Here is a 22368-nt window from a genome sequence, read left to right on the forward strand (position 1 = left end):
ATCAGTTGGGAACCTTATTTCTACGGTGAGTTACAATGAAGCTACAGTTTTACACCATTTGGTGGTGGACAAAGATTATGTCCAGGGGTAGAACTCTCTAGGCTAGAGCTCTCTATTTTTCTTCACCATCTAGTTACAACTTACAGGTAGTTATTACTCAGTTGTCTATAATAAATTTAAAAAGTTTGATTTATGAGTTGGTTTTGTAAATTAATGAATGTACTTAATTTGTAGTTTAATGTTACTCTTAGCTGTTTGGCAGTTCCTGAATGATACCATAGTGAGTGGTCAAATGTTCACATAATGTGATACAAAAGATGAAGTAAAGACATCTTTAGAGATTTCAGTTAATCATATTCACAAGAGATTTATAAGTATAGATACAAGAGAAACATGATTCCATAATATCATAATCAAATTGGCATCCAAGCCAAGGGAACTATGAGAGGCTAATGAAGATGAACGAATAACGGCATAATCATAATCATCATTCCCCCTTAACTTGATGCATAGATATTAGATGCATCCAACTTATTACATATGAAAGCTATCCTAGGACCCAATAAAGATTCGGTAAACATGTCAGCAACTTTTTCAACACTTATATGGTTTCTCTAATTGCCATTTTTAATCTTGTAACAAATGTTAAACTTGCATTGATAACCTCTTCCCGCTTTTCCACGACGGAGAATCAACCTTTTTCTAATCCACACTCTATCCATGACGCAATACCCGTTTCCACCATCGAAAACCCTAGCTTCTATGATTCCACTTCTTCAACATCATCATCGTCATCATCATCATCAGATGAAGATTCACGGCGCGAGAGTTCGAAATCGAGAGCCAAGTACGAGGACGAACATGCTCGTTTGCTTCACGCCTCACTCACTCACGTGGTTAGTGCGTCGATTCTATTTCTCTTATTCTTTTCGATTTAATCTTCATTTTTCTGCATCTTGATTATTCCATTTTCAATTTAATGATTATTCCATTTTTCTGCATCTTGATTGTTTCATTTCTGCAAATTGTGGATTTTCAGATGAAGCTGGGATGGACAGAAGCTGCGTTAATTGCTGGAGCGAAGGATGTTGGTCTTTCTCCTTCTATTGTTGGATCTTTGTCAAGGAAGGAAGCTGCATTGGTTGAGGTTCATTTCCATCTCTATCTTAGTTTTTAGTAATGGAATTTAATAATAATTGGTAAAGGAATTATGAGAAAAAGAAAAGATAGTTAAAGTTGAGAGAAAAGCAATTAAAGGAAAAGTTAATTACTGTATTAAACATCTTTTGTTTAAGTTTAGTTCAGATTATTTAATTCAGTCAGTTAAAATAATTGCTGATTATCTGTTAGTATGATTTAAGTAGAGTAGTTGTTAAAGTATATAGAGATTAGTTTTAGCTGTTACGTAATTAATTGCTGATTACATGTTGTAGTACTAATTGGTGATTACCTGTTGTAGTACTAATTGGTGATTACCTGTTATAGTGAAGTTAGTTTTCTGCTTTTACATTTTTCTGTTAGGATTTTGTTAGATAGTTAGAACTTGGTTAGTAGTTAATTTTTCCTTCTCTACACTTATGGTATAAAATGATTAAGTTTGTTAGCAGTTAATTACTAAACAAATTCACTATAATCTAACTATCTAACTAACTTAACCATCGCCCAGGATGAATAGTTCAATCCTCGGTCATAGTTAGAAGGACTATAGTTAGTTTTGTGAGATAATTCAATTGTTGAGGTTTTTACTGATTTTGTTGTTAAACTTGTGGTGTTCAATGGAAAGACCTTCAATCAAGTTGAAATTAAACCTGAAATGATTGGCCATTATCTAGCTGAATTCTCAATCTCATACAAGCCTATTAAGCCCAGTAAGCCCGGTATTGGTGCTACTCACTCCTCCAGGTTTATACCTCTCAAGTTTGTTCTTATTTATGCTATCTCCACCCCCTTTGAAAACTTCATTAACTATTATGAAATTAGTATCCAAAATAGTATAATGATTGAAGGGATGTCATTTAAACTGGACAAAATTAAGTGGAAATCTCACTGTAGGCATTCTTTTCCATGATGAAAAGATAAAACAATATTATTCTGACGTTGCTTCAGTTTTTGATTCAGGTTATTGTTTCGATTTGGTTCAAAGTCGAACTGAATTTTAGCTATCAACTCTTTTTCGATTCTGTTTCGATATTGTTTGCGTTCTGAAATTTTCCCTAAATTACATGTTTTCAAATTCAATTTTCTGCAATTAGTTATGTGTGTATGTGTGTGTGTGGTGTTTATAGCATTGATCATTGCAAAGGATTTCAGCCAAGGATTAGACATGGGTTTTTCACACATCTCGATTTTATCAGGCAATAAGTATTGGTTATACTCATTAGTTGAATATGTTTTCATTTTGTTAAAAAAGTTTTCATAGCCATTATGTTTATGTATTATGAGTGACAATATGTAAACGATGGACTGAATCATAAAATTATTAAAGAATTAATTGTTGATAAGAGCTTCACAACTATATAACTTTGCAGTTCCTGATATTGGATTGCTTAAAGAAGTTGAAAATAAGGAGAAAACAGTTAAGGCTAGTATTTCTAGCAAGTTGTAACCATATAGAACTGATGTACTTGTATACTGATAGAGGAGCAAATAATAATTTAGAATTTTTTTTTAAATTTAGAAATAAATTACCTGCGGATTTACCTGCGGATTTGTCATTCCTGTGGATTTACCTGCGGACTTACCAGCGGAATTTCCTGCGGATTTAGCTGCGGATATTTTCCTGCGGATTTACCTGCGGATTTTCCTGCGGAAATTGCTGCCGAAAATATTACCCACGAAGGTTTTAGCTGGGGACCAAAAACCGCAGGAAAATCCGCAGGAAACACGTTTCCTGCGGAAATTTTGCTCAAATCCGCAGGTAAATCCGCAGGAAAACAGAGTATTTCTAGTAGTGTCTAATATCGACCTATTTATGTATATTTACTTTATCATAAATTCAAATTACTCTCTCCATTTGAATATAAAAATAGAGAAAGGTCGAAGAATTAGAGTAAATATAATATCATAATAGTAATAAAATTTTAGCTAAAAAGAATTTTATAACAAAAATTCTTTTAAATTACCTATATATATATATATATATATATATATATATATATATATATATATATATATATATATATATATATATTTTTTTTTCTATATTATAAAACTTTATTCTATTAATATGGATCATATATTAATATATCAAATAAATATTTGAACTAATTTTTTTCTTTTTTGTAACTACTATTATATAATAATAATAATAATAATAATAATAATAATAATAATAATAAATAGGATAATTATTTGAACTTATTTTGTAACTCCTATTATTTAGTAATTATATTCGTAATGAAGAATATAATAGTAATGAATTGAAATTAATTAATAACTTGAAACCTCCTAAATAAATATGAGAAAAATCCAATTATATAGTAATAATGAATAGAATAATTATTTGAACTTATTTTGTAACTCCTAATATTCAGTAATGATGAATAAAATAGTAATGAATTGAAATAAATTAATAACTTGAAACCTCCTAAAAAATATGAAAAATTAAATAATAAAGATAAAGTAAATATAACATTATAATATTAATAAAATTTTATATAGAAATATTTTTCCTATAAAATAAATTCTTCTAAATTACATAAATATTTTTTAATATAAAATCATACGAGACTAAATTAATAAAAATGTTTTTTTAATAGTTTATAATAGTAATAGCTCTGGACAGAAGTTCATGAAAAACTTGAATCCCTGGAAAAAATATGAAGAAAAAAATGAATAATAAAGATAGTGAAAGGTTAAAAAATTTGAGTAAATATAATATCATAATAATTTGACCTTCTATTCCAAAAATTAGAACACAATATAATAATAATAAATTAAAAATGTCATTAACATAATTCTTTAAACTATATATTTTTTCTATTCCAAAACTCTTATTATTTAATTATTATTTATTATGACTATTCATTCAATATTTAATTTTTACTATTCACTCACTTAATATATCAATGTAAATTTAGACTAATAATTGTCTAAATTTAATTAGTTATAATTTTATAATCTTAATTATTGTTCTATGCATAATCACATCACAGCACATATATAAAAATATATAATACTAATTTATTATCATTTCACTTATATTTTTATATTTAATAGTAAAAATAATGATTAAAATAGAAACGAATTGAAATTTTATATAAAAATAATTTTCCTATAAAATAAATTCTTCTAAATTACATAAATATTTTTTAATATAAAATTCATATGAGACTAAATTAATAAAAATATTTTTTATAGTTTATAATACTACTAATGAATTGAATAGCTCTGACCTGAAGTTCACGAATAACTTGAATCCCTGAAAAATACGAAGAGGAAAAAAGAATAATAAAGATAGTGAAAGGTTAAAAAATTCGAGTAAATATAATATCATAATAATTTTCCCTTCTATTCAAAAAATTAGAACATGATATAATAATAATAATTTAAAAATATATTTTTTATTAATTATTTAAACTATATATCTTTTTCTATTCCAAATATATTATTTAATTAATTATTACTTAGTTATTATTTATTATGACTATTCATTCAATATTTAATTTTGACTATTCACTCACTTAAAATACTAATGTAAATTTAGACTAATAACTAGTGTCTTACCCGTGCGTTCGCACGGGTACCCGTCGTGTTCGTGCATTATGGTTGGGGAAAATAAAAGATGATAGGAAAAAAATAAATTTTGAAGGAAAAGGTTAATATAATAATATAAAAAAATCAAATATAAAAATATTAATAATATAAAAAAATCAAATATAAAAGTATTAATAATATAAAAAAATTAATAATATAAAAAAAATCAAATATTATAAAAAATTAATTAATTGTATGTAATATTTTATACTTTAAAAAATAGAAAAATGAAACATAATTAGGATAATATTAGATAAAAAATTAAAGACTATTAAATGAAAATTAACTTTCATTTAAAAGTTGAAAGTAGAAAAAAGAAAAGAAATTAGATTACAGATCATAGATCCTACCTTTATACTGTCTAACTTACTCCTATTGAGAACCTCATATCTATGTTTACAAATGAAACTGGAGTGGCGTAAGAAAATTGCTCCAATCATAGGGCCAAAGTTAAATGAACCTCAAAATTTAGAGAATAAAACTTTTTTTCTTTGAGCATTCAGAAATCAATTTCAAGCAGTGACAACATACAACAACATCCATTTAAATATCAGTAAATCACACAGACAAAGCTGTCAATATTTCTAATAACCATATTAAAAATACTTAATCAAGAATAATTCCATAGAGCTTCAAAGTTGGGTTATTTCTTTTGTCCTCTCCTCCCCATCTTATATTGCTACTCAAGATTTTGCTTAATTTTAAATCTATGCTAAATAATAGGAAATGGATTCTCGGCCCTTTAATATAACACTATAAAATGCTGAAATCATGATCCTACTGAACAACTTGGCAGATCAAGTTTGAGCTGAGTGGTGTTAATCAAAGAACTACATATAATACTGTAATAAACTATATAAAAATAACCATAGGGTTTTATATAGAGATCTTTAGAGGAGTAAAATACTTTTTACTCTCAACTGATACATCTAGTTTCAAAACCACTTTATCCTTTAAGCACTCAAAAGTTCTATCATTAAAATTAACTATTATGATAACCTAATCATCATGCAAAATTAAATATTTCAGAGATAAATAAAATAAGATTTAGGACAAGAGAGGGTTTGAATTCTACTTAAAATATTGATTGATAAGATTAGTGTAGTAAAGTAGTGTATTTAAAATTTGAGTTAACTTAATTTGACAAATTGTGCCCGGCTAACAACTTATAATAATTTTAAATTAAAAAATAGAACTTTACATCACTCGTGCATTAAAATGAGTTGAAGACATGGGTTTTAATTAAAATTAAAAAACAAAAAACTTCATTTTATAAGTTATATTAGTAAATGTTTTATTATTTAACTAACTATTTTTGGAATTCTCAAATTATTTATTTTATTTTTAAAAATTACTGAGTGGATTTTTTTTTAAGAAAAGGGAAATCATTCAAAAAAAAAATATATTGACTGATCTGGGCATCTTGCACATCAACTATTTTGCATGATCATATATTTTATGAAAGACTAAAAATTGAAAAACTTAAATGAGGGTAGAAGAATCTAAAAGAAATATCAAGTCTAAAATGATGTACGTACCCCATATTACATATCCCAAAATCACCATTAAGTTGAATGCAATCATCATCCATGTACATATTTTGTTATAATTTGAAGTAAACTTCTGTAGCCCAACATTGACTCATTACATTTCAATGAAGCATGTATGCAAATAGAGTATAAAAACCTATCATTACAACACAAGCAGCTGGAAGTTGGAATCAAGGGACATGAATATACTTGGGAATGAAGATAAGTAAGAAACTTGGGAATGAATATACTTTGATCATTGCCAACTTGGCATTATTATTCAGCAAATTAACAATCCAATCCAATCGTTTCGTATTGATGGCTCGCTCGTCTATAGTCCCAGGCACAGCAACATTAATAAGCTTACTGCAATAAAAATGACATATATCAAAACTGGTGTTACATTAAAGTCTAGTATAGACAAGTAAAACTCAAAAATCAGCAGACCCTGCTTATATACCACAGAAGAATGCCATCTTTTGATAGATCAAATAGACTATTAGTAGCCGGGTCCAAAGGAAGTTATTGACTCAGAAATGGATCATCGGCGAGGTAGCTATTTATGTGAGCAACATAACAGGCTTTCTCTGATTGGCAGATCGTGTGAAGAAGGGTAGTAATCGTGTCCTTAAGGAATGATGAGGAATGCTTCTTTCCACCTTGTTTCGTTGTAGCTTCGCTTCTCAAATTCAAATATACCCGCATAAAGGTCACATACATACATTAAGCAACACACATTATGTTTAATGCTCTATAACACAAACCATTTCCTAGCATTTAAACACAACTTCATAGTCTATAACCCTAAGCATTGTCGAAATCCGTGATCAATCTCTCATGTTCTTATTAACATCTACTTATCTGATTACTTTAGAATCTGATTTTCTACTCAAATAAAACATGTTTCTATTGATATCAAAAAGAAAGGAGAGAAAACCATAAAATTTCATACCTTCAACACATCGACATTCACAATTCCATGACAGTCAGTTTTCAAGTATCTCAACAACCTATGATAAAATAGTCACATGAAAAGGTTAGTCATTAAAAGACACAACTAACACAAGAAACACATCTTCAGTGCTCATCACCACAGAAATAGCAGAATGTTACCTTTGTGGGCTCTACACTCACAAAGCTGCAGGCACGTACCGCTGCTATCCCACTATACTTGTGGTAAACAACAATGCAATCATCCGGACCTCGTCGATAGCAATTCAAGTGGCCTTGGAAAGGAACTTTGTCAGGGTTTCCTCAGCCACAATGAAAATACTAATTAGCCAAAAAAAACAATGAATCATTTCAACATTGAAATTAAAATAACATAACATCAATATTCAATGCAAAAAAGGTGTCAGTAACCAAACTAACTTGCTTATGCATCCCTTTGTGGTAGTTGCAACAGAAGCCTATTAAGAAATAGGGCATGTGAATGATCAAAACTAACTTGCAAACTCCTAACAGTAAACTTAAATAGCAGAAAACCTACATGGTTGAATAATAGCACCAGAAAGTTTTCCAGTTTCACTAAAGTGAATCTCAATGAGTTTTCCCTGTCACACAATCAACCAAATTAATGAGAACTTCCATCATAGAAGAATATAGTTAATAACAGTTTTAACATAGATAGAGAGAATCAAAACAGGAACCCCATAATTAACCGCTCAAGTGATTATAGGTTACTCATTAAAGCTTAAAGCTTAACTCAACAAAAATAACTGACATGATAATTATAGATCTTGTAAAATTAAAAAATACAGTGCAAGAGGTAAGATTCTTTAATATTAAAATATGATGAAAGAGTGGTGTTCAAAGAGAGTCAAATAAAAGGTACCCGTCGCAGACTGTAGCTTATCTTCAACAACCATGGTCTGATCCATTTTAACTTTGAAATCTGAATCAGGACTTCCCTAAGGACCCCTCAGGGAATTTTGACCAGTTCAAGAATTTCATCAAAACGAACTATAAGATGTGCAAATGGATAGGCCTATCGCTTGTTTCTGTACAGGTAATTCACCCTCCCTCTTCTTCTGGTCTTTATACAGTACTTTTGCCAGAAATCTCTTCTTCACATTGTCATGATTTGCAGTGTCTTTTATTATGCATTTATTTAATAAGAGCAATTTGCATCAATTCTTCAGTTATTAGTAATCTGGATACATATTCCATGTGTTATGATCACACACAGTTATGGTAATGATTGGAATATGTTAGACCTCCTATATAAATGTGTATAAGATAAAACTAAAAGGACTAAAATGATTATATCAGTTTTTGAAAAGTAACTCTTTCAGAATCCACTACCTTGTTAAAAGCCATTCAACGAAGGGCGAAATAATACAAAGAGATTAAAGCTCCAAAGAGAACACTACTCACAGACAATGACACCATGCTCTCTTCTACTTCTCGCATACTATCACACCAACGATCACCAACTCATTTATACCAAAATTCAGACCCTGTCAATTTCAATTTCACTAACATAGGGAGCACCATCTTATTACGCTGTAACAATTTTAGTTTCTAGTGCAATGCAAGCATTCCATTCTAAGACAAAACAGAAATGATCAGGGTATGTACATATCATTTTAATCATTAGAATATGCAAAGTAGTTTTCTTGAAGTTTGGAATACATGACCAGAAAATAGGTGGCTGTATTTTTTTAGTTATAACTTATAATAACATCAATGAAATAGCCCATAGACAACTCTAGAGATCAAGGCAATCCTTATGCTCCAGATGACATAGGAGTCTGTAAAAATCAATCAATTATAAGAACTTCCAGGAAAATACATCTACTTATTTAAAACCTTTTGAAGCAGAATGAAGGTTGATTTGTAATAGATATGTTCCACCCCCCTATATTTTCCAAATGTTAATGGAAATAGTTAGACTATGGTTAGATAGATATGTGCTGTCACACTCACAAAATCCTTTAAGCTCTACTCATCATTTACATATATAGATATCAAACCAATTTATAGATGGCAAACCAATTTACTCCAATGGTGTGTGTAGTGTACCGGAGTTTAAACGAAAAGACATATATAATAGCTTGACATCAAGAAATAATGTTTCCCCTTGAAATAATACTGCTCATAAGAAGAAAGCCACAATTAGTATAACATTTATTAAATAGTAAATATAAGAAGTTTCCGAATCATATAATAAATTATCAACATTATCATTTAAGCAAATCTCAAATTGAAGTTGTACAAATATTTGATATACTGAGGCGGGGCTTCGAACCCGCAATTCCCTACTTGTCAGCACTCAGCGTGAGTGCCAGTGTTGTCGATGGCAGAGGACAATCCATAGCGGAGAGCCAAAATCCAGCCATACTGATACTGCTAGCCATTTTGCAGTGCCGCTATAGCGGATTATGGCATAACAACCTGCAATATCGGCTGATATTTACCATTGCAGCGAGCCGAAAAATTGCCATGTATACACACTATTACGCTGCCATGGGCGATATTTGATAACACAGCTTACCAAAATGAACATCATTTAGAAAACTATACCTGACATGGAGGTTCCCCAAGCCGTTCTGGGTAGTCCCCTGTCGCTCTAACGGCAGTAGCAACCTGAACAATATTTGACTCAATTAATTCATTTAAACCCTTCAGCAAGTACATAATTATAAGTTCTGCAATCTACAATTGATGAATACGATCAGAATCTGCACCGCCAATAGCAAATTAGTGAAAGAGTGAAAAGAATCGATAGAAAGGTGATTGGAACATGGATGAGATAAGAGAAAACATGGATGAGTTTGTCGTTTAAAACGACTCGTTTTGGAACATGGCTGAGTAAGGAAACAGAGTTATTGTTGTTGCAGTTCGGGTCATGATTCTTCTGTCTCGTGAAACAGATGAGCGACGACGACAAAATCATCAATTACATAACTTTTCAACCAACAACCGACGCCCTTTCATCTGAGAAAGAGGTCGCACTACCGTTCACGATCGAGAGTGGAGTAGAGTTTTGTATGAAGATGCAGAGGAAGAAGAAACAAATCGATAGAAAGAGAGACCGCGTTTTGGAATTGGAATAGAAACAGTTCAGTAGAAAAAAGAGAACATGTGAAACCGTTTTTGGAATTGGAATAGCAATAGATACGTGAAACAAAGATAGAGAGAATAGAAAATTGAGAGGGCTGATGTGGATTTTTGGGAGAACAGATGCTGATGTGGAATGGCTGAGAATTGAGGAAATGGTAGACTTTTCTTATATGATAGATTGTCTAAATTTAATTAGTTATTATTTTATACTTTTAATTATTCTTCTATGCATAATCACATCACATCACATATATATATATATAGATATATGATACTAGTTTATTATCATTTCATTTATATTTTTATATTTATAGTAACAATAATGATTAAAATATAAACGAATTGAAATTAATAATTAAACTGAAATTTATGGAAATGAATAGTAAAAGATAGTTAAAGGTTAAAAAAATAAGAGGAGATAAAATATCATAAAAATAATAAGTCAAAAATATAATTGATAAAATAAATATATATTAATATACCAAATAAATATTTGAACGGTTTCTTTTTTATTTTGTAACTCCTATTATATTATTTAATCATGGCAATTCACTCATTTATTGAAATTTTAATCACTAATTTGATTGGTTATTATCCTATATATGATATTGAGTTATCATTGTTTCATTCAAACAAATCATTGGTGCTCTGGTGGTACTCTTCACACACTACAACATTTTAACTCTACGGCAACACCTAACTTTTAGAAGGTAAAAAAACCGTTCTCATAGAGTTTAATATACAACAAAATTTATTAACCGTTGTAGTAGCATATATATTTTTTACAAATATTAAACAACGGTCAATAACCATTCGTTAAGATGAGAAGGAGAACGGTCTTTTACTATTTAATTTGGCAACGCGTAGAAACCGTTATCATATAATTTTCATTTATTTTAATATAATATATATAAATAAGGCCGTTCTCTTATACTATTAGTATATTTCATTAAAAAAACTAATAAAACCGTTCCTATATATCAGTGAAATTTTTCAGTCTACCGCTAAAACAAGAGAAGCTCTTAGTCTTCCCTCCCAATAGGTCAATATCAGTGTATCAAAACTCTCAAAAATTACGACAAATTAAATTTTCTTCCCTCCATATTGAAACATCCCTCCTATTTCCCCTAAAATTTCCAAATCAGAAATTCCCCAAAATCCGCGTCTTAATTTTGTCACTGTGTTTTCATTGTGAAGAAAATTTGTGAAAACCCTAAGGTTTATCGGCTAAAATATCTCTATCACCAACCTTTGAGTGACAAAATTTTGTTGGTTAACGGAGCAGCAGAGATTGTCGGCTACACGTGGGCTTGACGGAGCAGCACAGATCTACGGTTTTACGTAGGTTTGATGGAGCAGCAAAGATCCTCAACTTCACGCAGATAGGTTTGACGGAGCATCGCACAATCTCTCTATCACCAACCTTTCATTCAATTGCTTCTTCTCAAACTCACAAACCCATTTATTTTCTTTAACTTTTAAGGTTGAAAATCTTTTAGGCATGTTGAAGGTACCAGATCTTTTGTATCTTATGTTTTCATGGTTTGTTTTGGTATTTCTCTCTATTCTTTTTAAATCTAAAAGGATAATTCAATTTTTTCACTTATATTATGTCATGTTTTAGTTGTTTGTTTTGGTATTGCTATCTGTATTTATTTTAAATCTTAAAAGATGATTCATTGTTTTTAATTATATTGGTTGTTCATGTCATACATGGTTTTGTGTCTTTATGTTTTCATTGAATTTAACAGGGCTAAATACGCTTGTCATTTTAAAACACGGAGGGTCTCAAAGTGACGGGGCATTCAAATGCCAAAAGAAACAAACACATTGATTGTTGCTGCTACAGAAGATGAAAATAAATCTGAATTCGGTGTGTTTTGTTGTTAAAGGAAAGTAGGAATGTTGCTTCGCAGACATGCACATAGAAGATACCGCGAGACTACTCGTGAACCATCAAGTACAGGTTAGTTTCATCTTGCTTATATGTTACTTGCAATTGGCATTATATATAACTATTTTCATTAATGAGTTATCAAACTATTTCCAAGAGTACATTTCATCTTTGCTGGAAGTGCATATCTTGAATTTTAAATTCAAATCTTACTGAAAGGTATAATGTTATCCAACTTTCAAGATGCTTAATGTATGTGAAATGAGGATTTAGAGTTCTCATGTGAGTTTTTTGTGTGCATGTCTTGCTTGAATTTTGGTATTACTTTTTGTTTCTTAAGAAAAGAAATTAAAAACCTCATTTGACTTTGTCTTTACATCGGGTGATAAACATTACATTATTTCACTCACTCTTATGACTTTGTAATGACAATGATAGTTAGAGGATTAGGTAAAGGTGATGGTTTGTTGGAGAAGCCCCCAACCATAGAGACAACATCATCTGGTAGAGAATCTGAATTTGATTTAAGAGAAAGTTTGTGAATAGAGTACGATTCTTGGTTTTCTATCACAAATCTAAAGGTGAAGGTAAATGGTTCCTTAGTTCAAATCTAGAGGTGACGTAAAACTGAGGGCTGGTAGTGATGATGCAAGTGGTGAATGGTGATAGAGAGACTTTTCAAGAGGACAAAAATGTAAGAAGAGTTTAATGAAAACAAAAACAATAACTAAGCTAGGTACGGTGTGGTGATGGCGTAAAAAGCAATATAATTGATAATGGCAAGAACCGCAGCGATGGTGCAGTGGTTAAAAAGAATATAAAGTAAGATGTGAAGAACACAAACAGAGCTCTCTCAATAGTTAGGACTATCTTACTTGTGCTAATTGGTCACTTAATTAGTTGATCAGGACACTCACAAAGTAACATCAAATTGTGTTATAATATCTATATTTATAAAACTAACTTATTTCTTTCAAATCACAGGAACGATTTCATGATGATTCACAACTTGATTTGAAGCAATTTCATTAGTAGCAGGACAACATCTTGGCTAGTTATTGGACAAGATTTTTGGGTAAAGTATTTGACATTTGACTTTATAGATTACTTACGTCTGTGTTTGATAAGGTGCCATCTTTTTCTTACGTTTCAGTTAATTTCAATGATAAGTAACCACTCAAACACAAAGGCTCCCCCAAGATGAAGTTTGAGTTTTTTGAGGTTTATATTTTCCTTGTGTAAATGGTCAAACTTAAGATATCAAAAGCTAATAAAAAAATCAGTTTAATCACATACTCTATAACCACATATATTATTCATAAGCATTGGTAAATGTGAGGAATAAAGCACATGTTTCTACCACTAGAACTCTTGTGATATTTCCTTTTTGATGATTCATAGTGGGACCCCTTTATAGTCCTTTTTGTGTAAACTATTATGAATTTGGTTTATAGTCCATTTAAAGCCTACCAAGGTGAGAGACTTATGAGTGATTGCTCTGTAAATCTGGTTTATGTTTTAAATAAATGTACTTGACCATTAATTTGTTGAAGAGTTGATATGTGACTTAGGTCCGACATTTATAGAGTTAAGTTGCTTATGTACAAACTGTTCAATGTATCATTTTTAGTAAGTTAGTTTAAGTAGATTAGTTTTTAGTTTACATGATAATAGTTTTAGCTTCATCACAGGTTTGAAGATATGGGACACAAATGACCTTAATTGTATTACTGCACTCTTGTTTGGAAGCTTGTTGCAGTTTTTGGAACTTTATCAGGTAAGTAAACATGTCATTGAAGTTTGTTTAGACTGACTTATTAAAATTTATATATGCTAGCATAAAAACTTGTAGGAATTTTATATTAATCTTATGGAACCTTCTTATTACACATTCATAAGCTGTTTTAAAATTATTTTCTTTAAGTTCTTCAAGATAGCTAATGAAAAAAAATTGATTAAGGATCATGAGGATTTTCTTGAAATTATGTCTATGTTTAATGGTATTTAATATTTGACATGTCGATAATTCTTTGGTTTGCTTGTTTATTTTGAAGAAACTAGTTTTTTACCTCATCATTGCAGAAACAGTTTCGCTGTAGTAAATACATAATGCAGTTACAAATTCACTACAGCATTTGTTGCTTATCTAAATTTTAATTTTGCTGGTTTGTTTTAGGCTTTGACAGACCAAAGTACAGTAGATATGAATATTTCAAATCTAGTGTGAGGATTGACCTACAATCTGGTTCAGCTCTTGGGAATTATTGTTGTGATGTCTCAAGCTGCATGGCAGGTGTTCATAGTATTGATTCCTGTCATGGTTGCTTACATATGGTACCAGGTACTCCCTCTAAATCATTGAGTGTACTAACTTTTACCATAAAATTCGTTTCATTTACTAAATTACCATTGTAAATAAATATGTCATATTATGCAGTGATACTACTCAGCATCAACACGGGAATTGACGCGATTAACTGGTATATGTCAAGCTCCAATTATACAGCATTTTTCCTAAACAATTTCTGGATCCACAACCATAAGCTGTTTTGAGCAAGAAAACATATGCAATTGATAGACAAATACTCACAACCTAAATTATACAGCACAAGTGTGATGAAGTGGTTGCTTACATATGGTACCATGATTATTAATAATGATTGACATTATGATATGTATATTGAATATTTTATTGTTATGTAATTTTTCTAAAATATAAGATCATAATAAAATTTGTATATGAATATTATTATATAAAAAAATTATGAATGGTGATTGACGTTATTTACCAAGTTTATAAATAAATTGATTTTATATTTATTAAAACAAATCATTTGTTGCAACGGTCAGAAAGCGTTGCTGCAGCAATTGAAGAAGAAATTTAGATGGATGCCTATCAGAACAGTTTAAAATACACTACGGCTAAAAACCGTTGTTGTATTAAATAAATCAACCATTCCTACAAATACATCAATTGCAACGGTTTTAATCTCAAAACGGTGCCAAACCGTTGTTGTTGAGAACCGTTCTCTAAAGAAAATTAAAACAACGGTAATTTCAAGGGCGTTGTCATTGGGTAAAAAACCGTTGCGAAAAGATACAGCAACGCCTCAGTCAAGCACGGCATAAAAACCGTTCTTATAGCTAAAGGCAACGGTTTTTTTAGATTTCGCAACACTTTTCTTTCGTTGTCGTATAGTTAAAATGTTGTAGTGACATTTGTTATAATTGTTTTTGTTTAACTTTACATATGTCTTGCAATTTAATTTAGTGGCATATAATAGAAACTCAAGTTATTCTGTTACAACGTTTCTTAGTCTCCTATCTAACTATTTTTATATTCTTTTAGTTGATGACTTTTTTTCATGTGAATCATAAGAAGATGTTGATAAATTATATTATGTTATTGTTGTTTGGAAAATCTAATATTCGTTCAGGTAAGTAGATGTCTCATATCTAATTTTTTTTTATGTGTATGAAAAGAAGGGGTAAAGAAAACTCATATTGTTTCTACTTTTGCATTCTTGCTACTTGAAAATTATGAGAAAAATTGTAGCTCATATAAGTATAATTTTAACAATAATCTTTGAGAGAAATGTGTATTTGATTTAAATTATTTATTTAATTATTTGAGATCTTTAATAAACAAAAATAGTAGTTTGATATGAATCTACTTTTTATGTGAACTCCCTCAATTATTTATGCATTATTATAAATGATTTTTTTTTTGGCGGTACGATTCACACTTTACTTGGAACAAAACTTTGGGTCATCCAGAGTATCAAAGATATTTTATTTGAAAACACTAAAGTTATCCATATGCTCTGTGAAGACAAATTAAATTACAAATTTCATGGCAAAGCTCGCATCCACTAACAATAATATTTTGATTCACAACTCCCTTCCATTCAGAAGTAATTTATTTTTATATTTATAGTTTTTTATCTCTCTTTTTTTAAGCATCGTAACCAATAAAACAATTAATTTTTGTTACACATCATTTTAATAAGTTACGAGTATCCTATGCTAGAGTTCTTGTGGAAGTTGATATCACCCAGAAACTTGTGGAGGACATTGTCATTAAGGATAAGGAGGGGAAGTCTATCATTCAGAAAGCTGAATATGAGTGGAAACCGAAGTTTTGTGACAAATGTCAGGTGGTTGGACACAATTGTGAAAACCGGAACAAGAAGAAGGAATGGCAACCGAAAATTGTTCCTCTACCTATTGTTGATCCACCAAAAGTTATCGAGGAAGCAAGTTCTAAGCCTAAGGTTGACATACCTAAAGATAAGGTGGATACTTCTGGGCTGTTTGATGCAGATATCTGGACTGTTATAGGAAAGAGTGGCAGTGGGCGTGGCAAGGCCATTGATATGGGTTCCACTTCACAGGTGAAATGTGCTAATGGTTATGATGTCCTAGGGGTTGTGAATGAGCCTCTAGTGGCTGTAGACAGAGGACCATGATTGTTTCGTGGAATATCCGGGGTCTGAATAAGGTGGGGAAGATAAAAGAGATTAAATCCCGGCTCTTAAATCTTCATCCTATAATTAGCATTTTAGTTGAAACTAGAGTCAAGAAGTGTAAAGCTAATAAGATCAGGGAGAGTCTTGGAATTCCAGGATGATATATTGATAATTATCAAGATCACCCTAATGGGCGTATCTGGATTGTGTGGGATGATTCTAAGGTGAAACTAAGTGTTTGTAATAGCTCAAGCCAGCATATCCACTGTGGTGTATCCAAGTTGAATGGTGAGTTTTTATTCTGGTTAACTGGAATTTATGCCCACAACCAATTGGAGTTGAGGAAGGAGCTCTGGAAAAAGATCATCAATATCCACTCTACTCAAATTGGTCCCTGGTGTGTCATTGGAGATTACAACAACGTCGCATCGGCTCAAGATAGAATTGGGGGTAAGTTTGTGGGTATCCACGAGTACTGTGATCTTACTAACATGATGCAGGTTACTAATATGGCAGAAATGGATAATGTGGGCGAACATTTCACGTGGTCCAATAGACATGTCACAGGCGCTATCTATTCTCGCATTGACCGAGCAATCTGCAATAGTGATTGGTTTCTGATGTTTAATAACCATGTCCTTAGTATTTTACCTCCTAACCTTTCTGACCATTCCATGTTGTTTATCAGGGGTCCTGCTGAAGATAGACGACATAATCACTTTAAATTCAACAATTATTTGCTGGATGTTGATGGTTTTCAGGTTATGGCTAAGGAGTCGTAGGAGAAGCCGTCGAGGGGTTCCTCAATGCAACGTCTTTGGTTTAAACTCCAGAGATTGAAGAAGGACATTAAACGGTTTAGCAGAGATAATGGAAATATGGGGATTAAACTACAGGCTGCTAGAACTAGTCTCCATCAGGCCCAACTGGAACTTATCAATAATAGGCAGAACCATATCCTTATAGAGAGGATCAAACAGCTTTCTATTGATATCAACACGATTCATGAGCATGAGGAATCCAGGATGCGACAACGGACTAAACTCAACTGGATACGGCAGGGTGATGATAACTCCAAGTTCTTTTTCGCATATCTTAAGGCAAGACAGAATAAAAGCTGTATCACTTTCCTTCAACAGGAGAATGGAGAAATTCTAACTGAGCAGAATGATCTAGAAAAAGAAGTTCTGGATTTTTATGGTAGTCTTATGGGGGATCGGGCTAGGCGCATCCAACACATAGACATTTCTGCCATGAGGGAGGGGAGCCAACTAAGATTGGACCAGCAGATAGACCTTACTTGCCAAGTTACGATACCGGAAATAGAAGCTGCCCTGAAAGGTATTGGTGACTATAAGTCTCCTGGGATTGACGGATTTAACGCCAAAATCTTTAAAAAATGTTGGCCTTTTATGCAAAAAGATATTGTGGCTGCTGTTACTGAATTTTTTCGAACAGGTGTGATAGATGGGAGATTTAATAAAACTGTGGTTACACTCATTCCGAAAGGTGACAATGCGACGAGTATTCGAGACTATAGGCCAATTGCGGGTTGTACCACTTTCCTGAAGATTATTTCAAAAATCCTCACTGCTCGATTGAGGAAAGTTCTCCCGAGCGTCATCAACGTTAATCAAGCCGCTTTCGTGGTAGGACAAGATATACACAATCACATTCATCTTGCCTATGAATTATTAAAGGGTTATGAGAGGAAAACAGGGACGCCCCGATGTATGTTTCAGATAGACTTACAGAAGGCGTACGATATGGTTCATTGGGATGCTCTAGCTTGTATTATGAAGGAGATGGGTATTCCAAATACATTTACTAATTGGGTGATGAATCTTGTCAACTCTGTTTGCTATGTTTTAAAGTTAATGGCAGGTACACTAACAACCTACAAGCAAAAAGAGGCATTCGTCAGGGAGATCCTGTATCCCCTCTATTATTTGTCTTGCTGATTGAGTACCTTAACCGATGTATGGTGAAGATGCAGCATGGTCCGGGGTTCCATCACCATGCCAAGTGCAAGTCGCTTGAATTAACGAACCTTGCGTTTGCTGATGACATCCTTTTATTTTGTAGGGGTGATGCACAATCAGTTCAGCTCCTAATGAATACATTTAATAGTTTTTCTGCTTCTACAGGCCTTATATTCAATCCTCGAAAGTGCAAGGCTTTTTATGGTAGTGTTGATGACGAGAACCGGCGCCGCATCAAAGCTATAACAGGATTTGATGAAGGAACATTCCCTGTTAGGTACCTGGGTGTTCCCCTCAGCAGCAAAAAGCTTAGTGTGAACCATTACCTTCCACTTGTTGATAAAATCACAAGCAGAATCCGTCACTGGTCCGCAAAGATGCTTAGTTATGCTGGTCGTGTTCAGTTAGTCCGCAGTGTTATTGGATCCATAGCTCAGTATTGGATGCTTAATTTTCCCCTCCCCAAATCTGTTTTGAAGCAAATTGATATTATTTGTCGTACTTTTGTGTGGACAGGTAAATCGGAAGCTAGTAGGAAGAGTCCGGTGGCTTGGCATAAAGTATGCAGTCCGTGTAAGCAAGGAGGTTTGGGACTTATTAATATCACCATTTGGAACCAAGTTACCCTCCTTAAATGCCTTTGGAATATTTGTAACAAAAGCGATAGCCTCTGGATTCGATGGATCCATAAGGTTTATCTGAAAGGGAAGGATGTCATGGAGGTAGAGGCGGGGCAGAACTGGACATGGATACTGAGGAAAATTCTGAACTGCAAACCATTGATTGCTAGCATCGACTCGGACTGGCAGCATATGCTCACTATCCGTAAGTTCTCTATGAAAACTGTGTATAATCGATTGATTGATGATATTTCTGTCTGTTGGCACTCATTGCTGAGACGCAATATTGCTCGGCCTAGAGCCCGTATTACTCTTTGGATGTTGTGTCACGGTCAACTACCTACGAAGGAGAGGCTATATCGATTCGGGATGTTGGATAATAAGATATGCAGCTTATGTAATCAAGTGGAGGAAACAGTGGATCACCTCTTTTTTGAGTGCCCTGCTACTAAGAGAGTGTGGAATGCTGTTCTGGTTTGGCTCAATATTCAACACCTCCCTTTGCCTTGGAATTTAGAATTGCCTTGGATCTTGAAGAATACTAAAGGAAAGGGATGGAGAGCAATGCTCCTTAAACTGGCTGTCACGGAAGCAGTTCACGAAATTTGGTTATTTCGTAATGATCTTATTTTCAATAGCAATACGTATAGAAGTAACACTGTGGAAAAAATAGTTGACTATATAGCATATAGAGGTTGGGATAATAGGAAACTTAGATTGCATGTGGCAAGTCTAATGTTATAGGATCCTTTTGATTGGCTGAATCCTGTTTTGGATTGCCTTTGTTTGTAATGTTTTTTGAATTAATATATCCTTTTGATTGGTTCAAAAAAAAAAATTATTATCTTTTTATATGAATAATAGGTAAAGGAATATCAAATATATATAGGAATGATTAAATTCAAATATATATATATATATATATATATATATATATATATATATATATATATATATATATATATATATATATATATATATATATATATAATGATTAAATATAGAAAGAAAAATATCAAATATATATAATGATTAAATTCATACAAATTTTTTTCATATAAAATATCCCAATAGCTAAATAATCTTCAAAGAAGAAATATAATTTGTTTCATGATTCATTGTGGTGGTAATTTAGTGGTTAACACTGTTGATAATGCCATGAATTCACACATGCTCCGTCGAGAATGAATAAAAACTTCAACAACTACTTGTGATTATTTAATTTATTTTTACTTCCTGTCTTCACATGGTTGAAAACTTAATAGCTTAATATATTTATAATTAGTAGAGTAAGCAGGCAAACACGGTGTATCCTAGTGGTACATTGTTTTTCAAAATAACCATTGAGACCATGGTTTGCCTTTCTTTTTTATTTTATACATCAATTAAATCCTATAAATTATATTATTTTTATTATTATTATTTTTAAATTGTTTTTGTTATTTTAATTTATATTAGTATGATACTAATTATAACTATCTTTATATATTCTCTAAAATTAAATAATTATTTACGAAAAGTAAAATTATAAAATAAAATTTAGTTGTAAGTTATAATTGATTTACTTTGAAATTACTAAACTCTGAATATTATTTAAGAGTCATGTAATGATAGAGTATTTGATTTATTATAATATTGAAATAATATGTATTATAAATAATTGATTTATTTTATTAAATGGAAGAGAAATATGAGAACTAATCTAAAAGTTTATCATAAAATTATATTTAAGAATCTAAATATCACTATTAATAAAATATTTAACATAGTTTGGCTAAAAACATTAATAACTTAAATTAATAGATATTAAAATCATCAATTATAAAATTGAAAAAAATTTATTTTAATTTTCAAAATCATTTTTTCGTTAATTTAATTATTGATGTAAAATTAAATAATTTATTCAGATGATTATATAAAGTTTTTTTAATTCATTAGTGATATTCATTGATCCATAATAAATAATAGTTTTCTATACCTCATGAAATAACCAATCCATTAATCAAGTCACAACATATTTCTTCCACAACAATAAATAAATAAAATCATGAAAATGTGAATGAAGTTATTGGATTAACATAGGAACACCAAAAAAATCAATATGGTAAAATATAATATAATTTTAAAAAAATATTTTTTTAGAAAAATTACAATTTAAAAAATTCTAATCAAACCCGTGCAACGCACGGGCCATATATCTAGTATGTATAAAAGCTATTATAAATTTAATTAAAATTTGTAACTAACTTCTTATACATAATTATACATAAATGATGAAATTAACTTTTAGATGTAAAAGTTTAATAAAGTTTATATTATACTACCTCAGTTTTTTTATTATAAGTCGTTTTGGACTTTTCCCATATATTAAAAACAATAATAATTATTGTATAAAAATGAGAAATTATAAAGATTTTTACAAAATTATTCTTCATTAATGACATGTGGAAAATAAATATTTATATAATTAAAATGAGAGAGAATAATAAATATTTAAGTATATAATACGAAAAATATTATTATTAATTATTAATTGAAATTGTAAAATGACTTATATTTAAATACAATTTTTTTTCTAAATGACTTATAATAAAATACGCAGGGAGTAATAATTTAAGGGAAATGCTAACTAGTGCCCTCAAGGCAATGATTAAGACTTTAAAATAGTAAATTTATCTGGGTAATTTACGTATTTAATGCCTCAAAAATTGAAATATTAAATTTTCAATAAATTATTTTTTAAAAAAATTCTTAACCATTGTCCTGAGGACACTGGTTAGCAATATCCATAATTTAAATACAAATATGTAAGTAAGAAGATAAATATGAGGGGACAATTTCTCTACCATCACAATAAATTGGGTAGTGTATCTCCAACCAATCACATAATTTCATCTCATTTAACACATTTAATTATTTATTAAAATATTACAAATATTTGTTATTTTCAAAGCATTTTACAAAGGAGATAACTTTACCCAACTTTTTGAGTTGGGTAGATAATAATTCACCTGAATATAATGCACGATAAAATAGGTAGATACTAAGCATCTA

At 30.9% G+C, this 22368-nt stretch overlaps 2 protein-coding genes and 1 long non-coding RNA gene across 11 annotated transcripts; 2 read left to right on the forward strand and 1 right to left on the reverse strand.

Moving 5' to 3' along the window:
* The first annotated feature begins 605 nt into the window (after nt 1-605).
* On the forward strand, nt 606-1264 carry LOC131658940 (uncharacterized). Its single transcript, XM_058928190.1, has 2 exons — nt 606-896; nt 1040-1264. The coding sequence occupies exons 1-2, from the start codon at nt 606-608 to the stop codon at nt 1175-1177; spliced, it is 429 nt and encodes a 142-aa protein (XP_058784173.1). The 3' UTR covers nt 1178-1264.
* A 5008-nt stretch (nt 1265-6272) lies between these two features.
* LOC131644617 (uncharacterized) lies at nt 6273-10476 on the reverse strand. 9 transcript variants are annotated; one of them, XR_009296578.1, is made up of 8 exons: nt 9810-10476; nt 8119-8743; nt 7774-7837; nt 7656-7693; nt 7398-7556; nt 7237-7294; nt 6745-6963; nt 6273-6650 (listed from the first exon to the last, which is right to left on the reverse strand). It is a non-coding gene; the product is annotated as an uncharacterized LOC131644617 (long non-coding RNA). The 9 variants fall into 9 exon arrangements; XR_009296577.1 differs by having other exon boundaries at nt 8119-8831; XR_009296574.1 differs by having other exon boundaries at nt 8119-8436; nt 8589-10476.
* A 7042-nt stretch (nt 10477-17518) lies between these two features.
* On the forward strand, nt 17519-20058 carry LOC131658948 (uncharacterized). The gene is made up of 2 exons (XM_058928197.1): nt 17519-18596; nt 18860-20058. The coding sequence occupies exons 1-2, from the start codon at nt 17519-17521 to the stop codon at nt 20056-20058; spliced, it is 2277 nt and encodes a 758-aa protein (XP_058784180.1).
* Nucleotides 20059-22368: the final 2310 nt, after the last annotated feature.

Source organism: Vicia villosa, linkage group LG1 (genome assembly GCF_029867415.1).
Source record: "Vicia villosa cultivar HV-30 ecotype Madison, WI linkage group LG1, Vvil1.0, whole genome shotgun sequence".
NCBI classification, from domain to species: domain Eukaryota; kingdom Viridiplantae; phylum Streptophyta; class Magnoliopsida; order Fabales; family Fabaceae; genus Vicia; species Vicia villosa.

Coding starts and splice junctions, on each gene's coding strand:
- LOC131658940 (XM_058928190.1), top strand. CDS start 606: ATGGTTTCTCTAATTGCCATTTTTAATCTTGTAACAAATGTTAAACTT. Junction 897..1,039: donor ACGCCTCACTCACTCACGTG/GTTAGTGCGTCG, acceptor GTGGATTTTCAG/ATGAAGCTGGGATGGACAGA.
- LOC131658948 (XM_058928197.1), top strand. CDS start 17,519: ATGCAACGTCTTTGGTTTAAACTCCAGAGATTGAAGAAGGACATTAAA. Junction 18,597..18,859: donor TGTTTTAAAGTTAATGGCAG/GTACACTAACAA, acceptor CTGCTTCTACAG/GCCTTATATTCAATCCTCGA.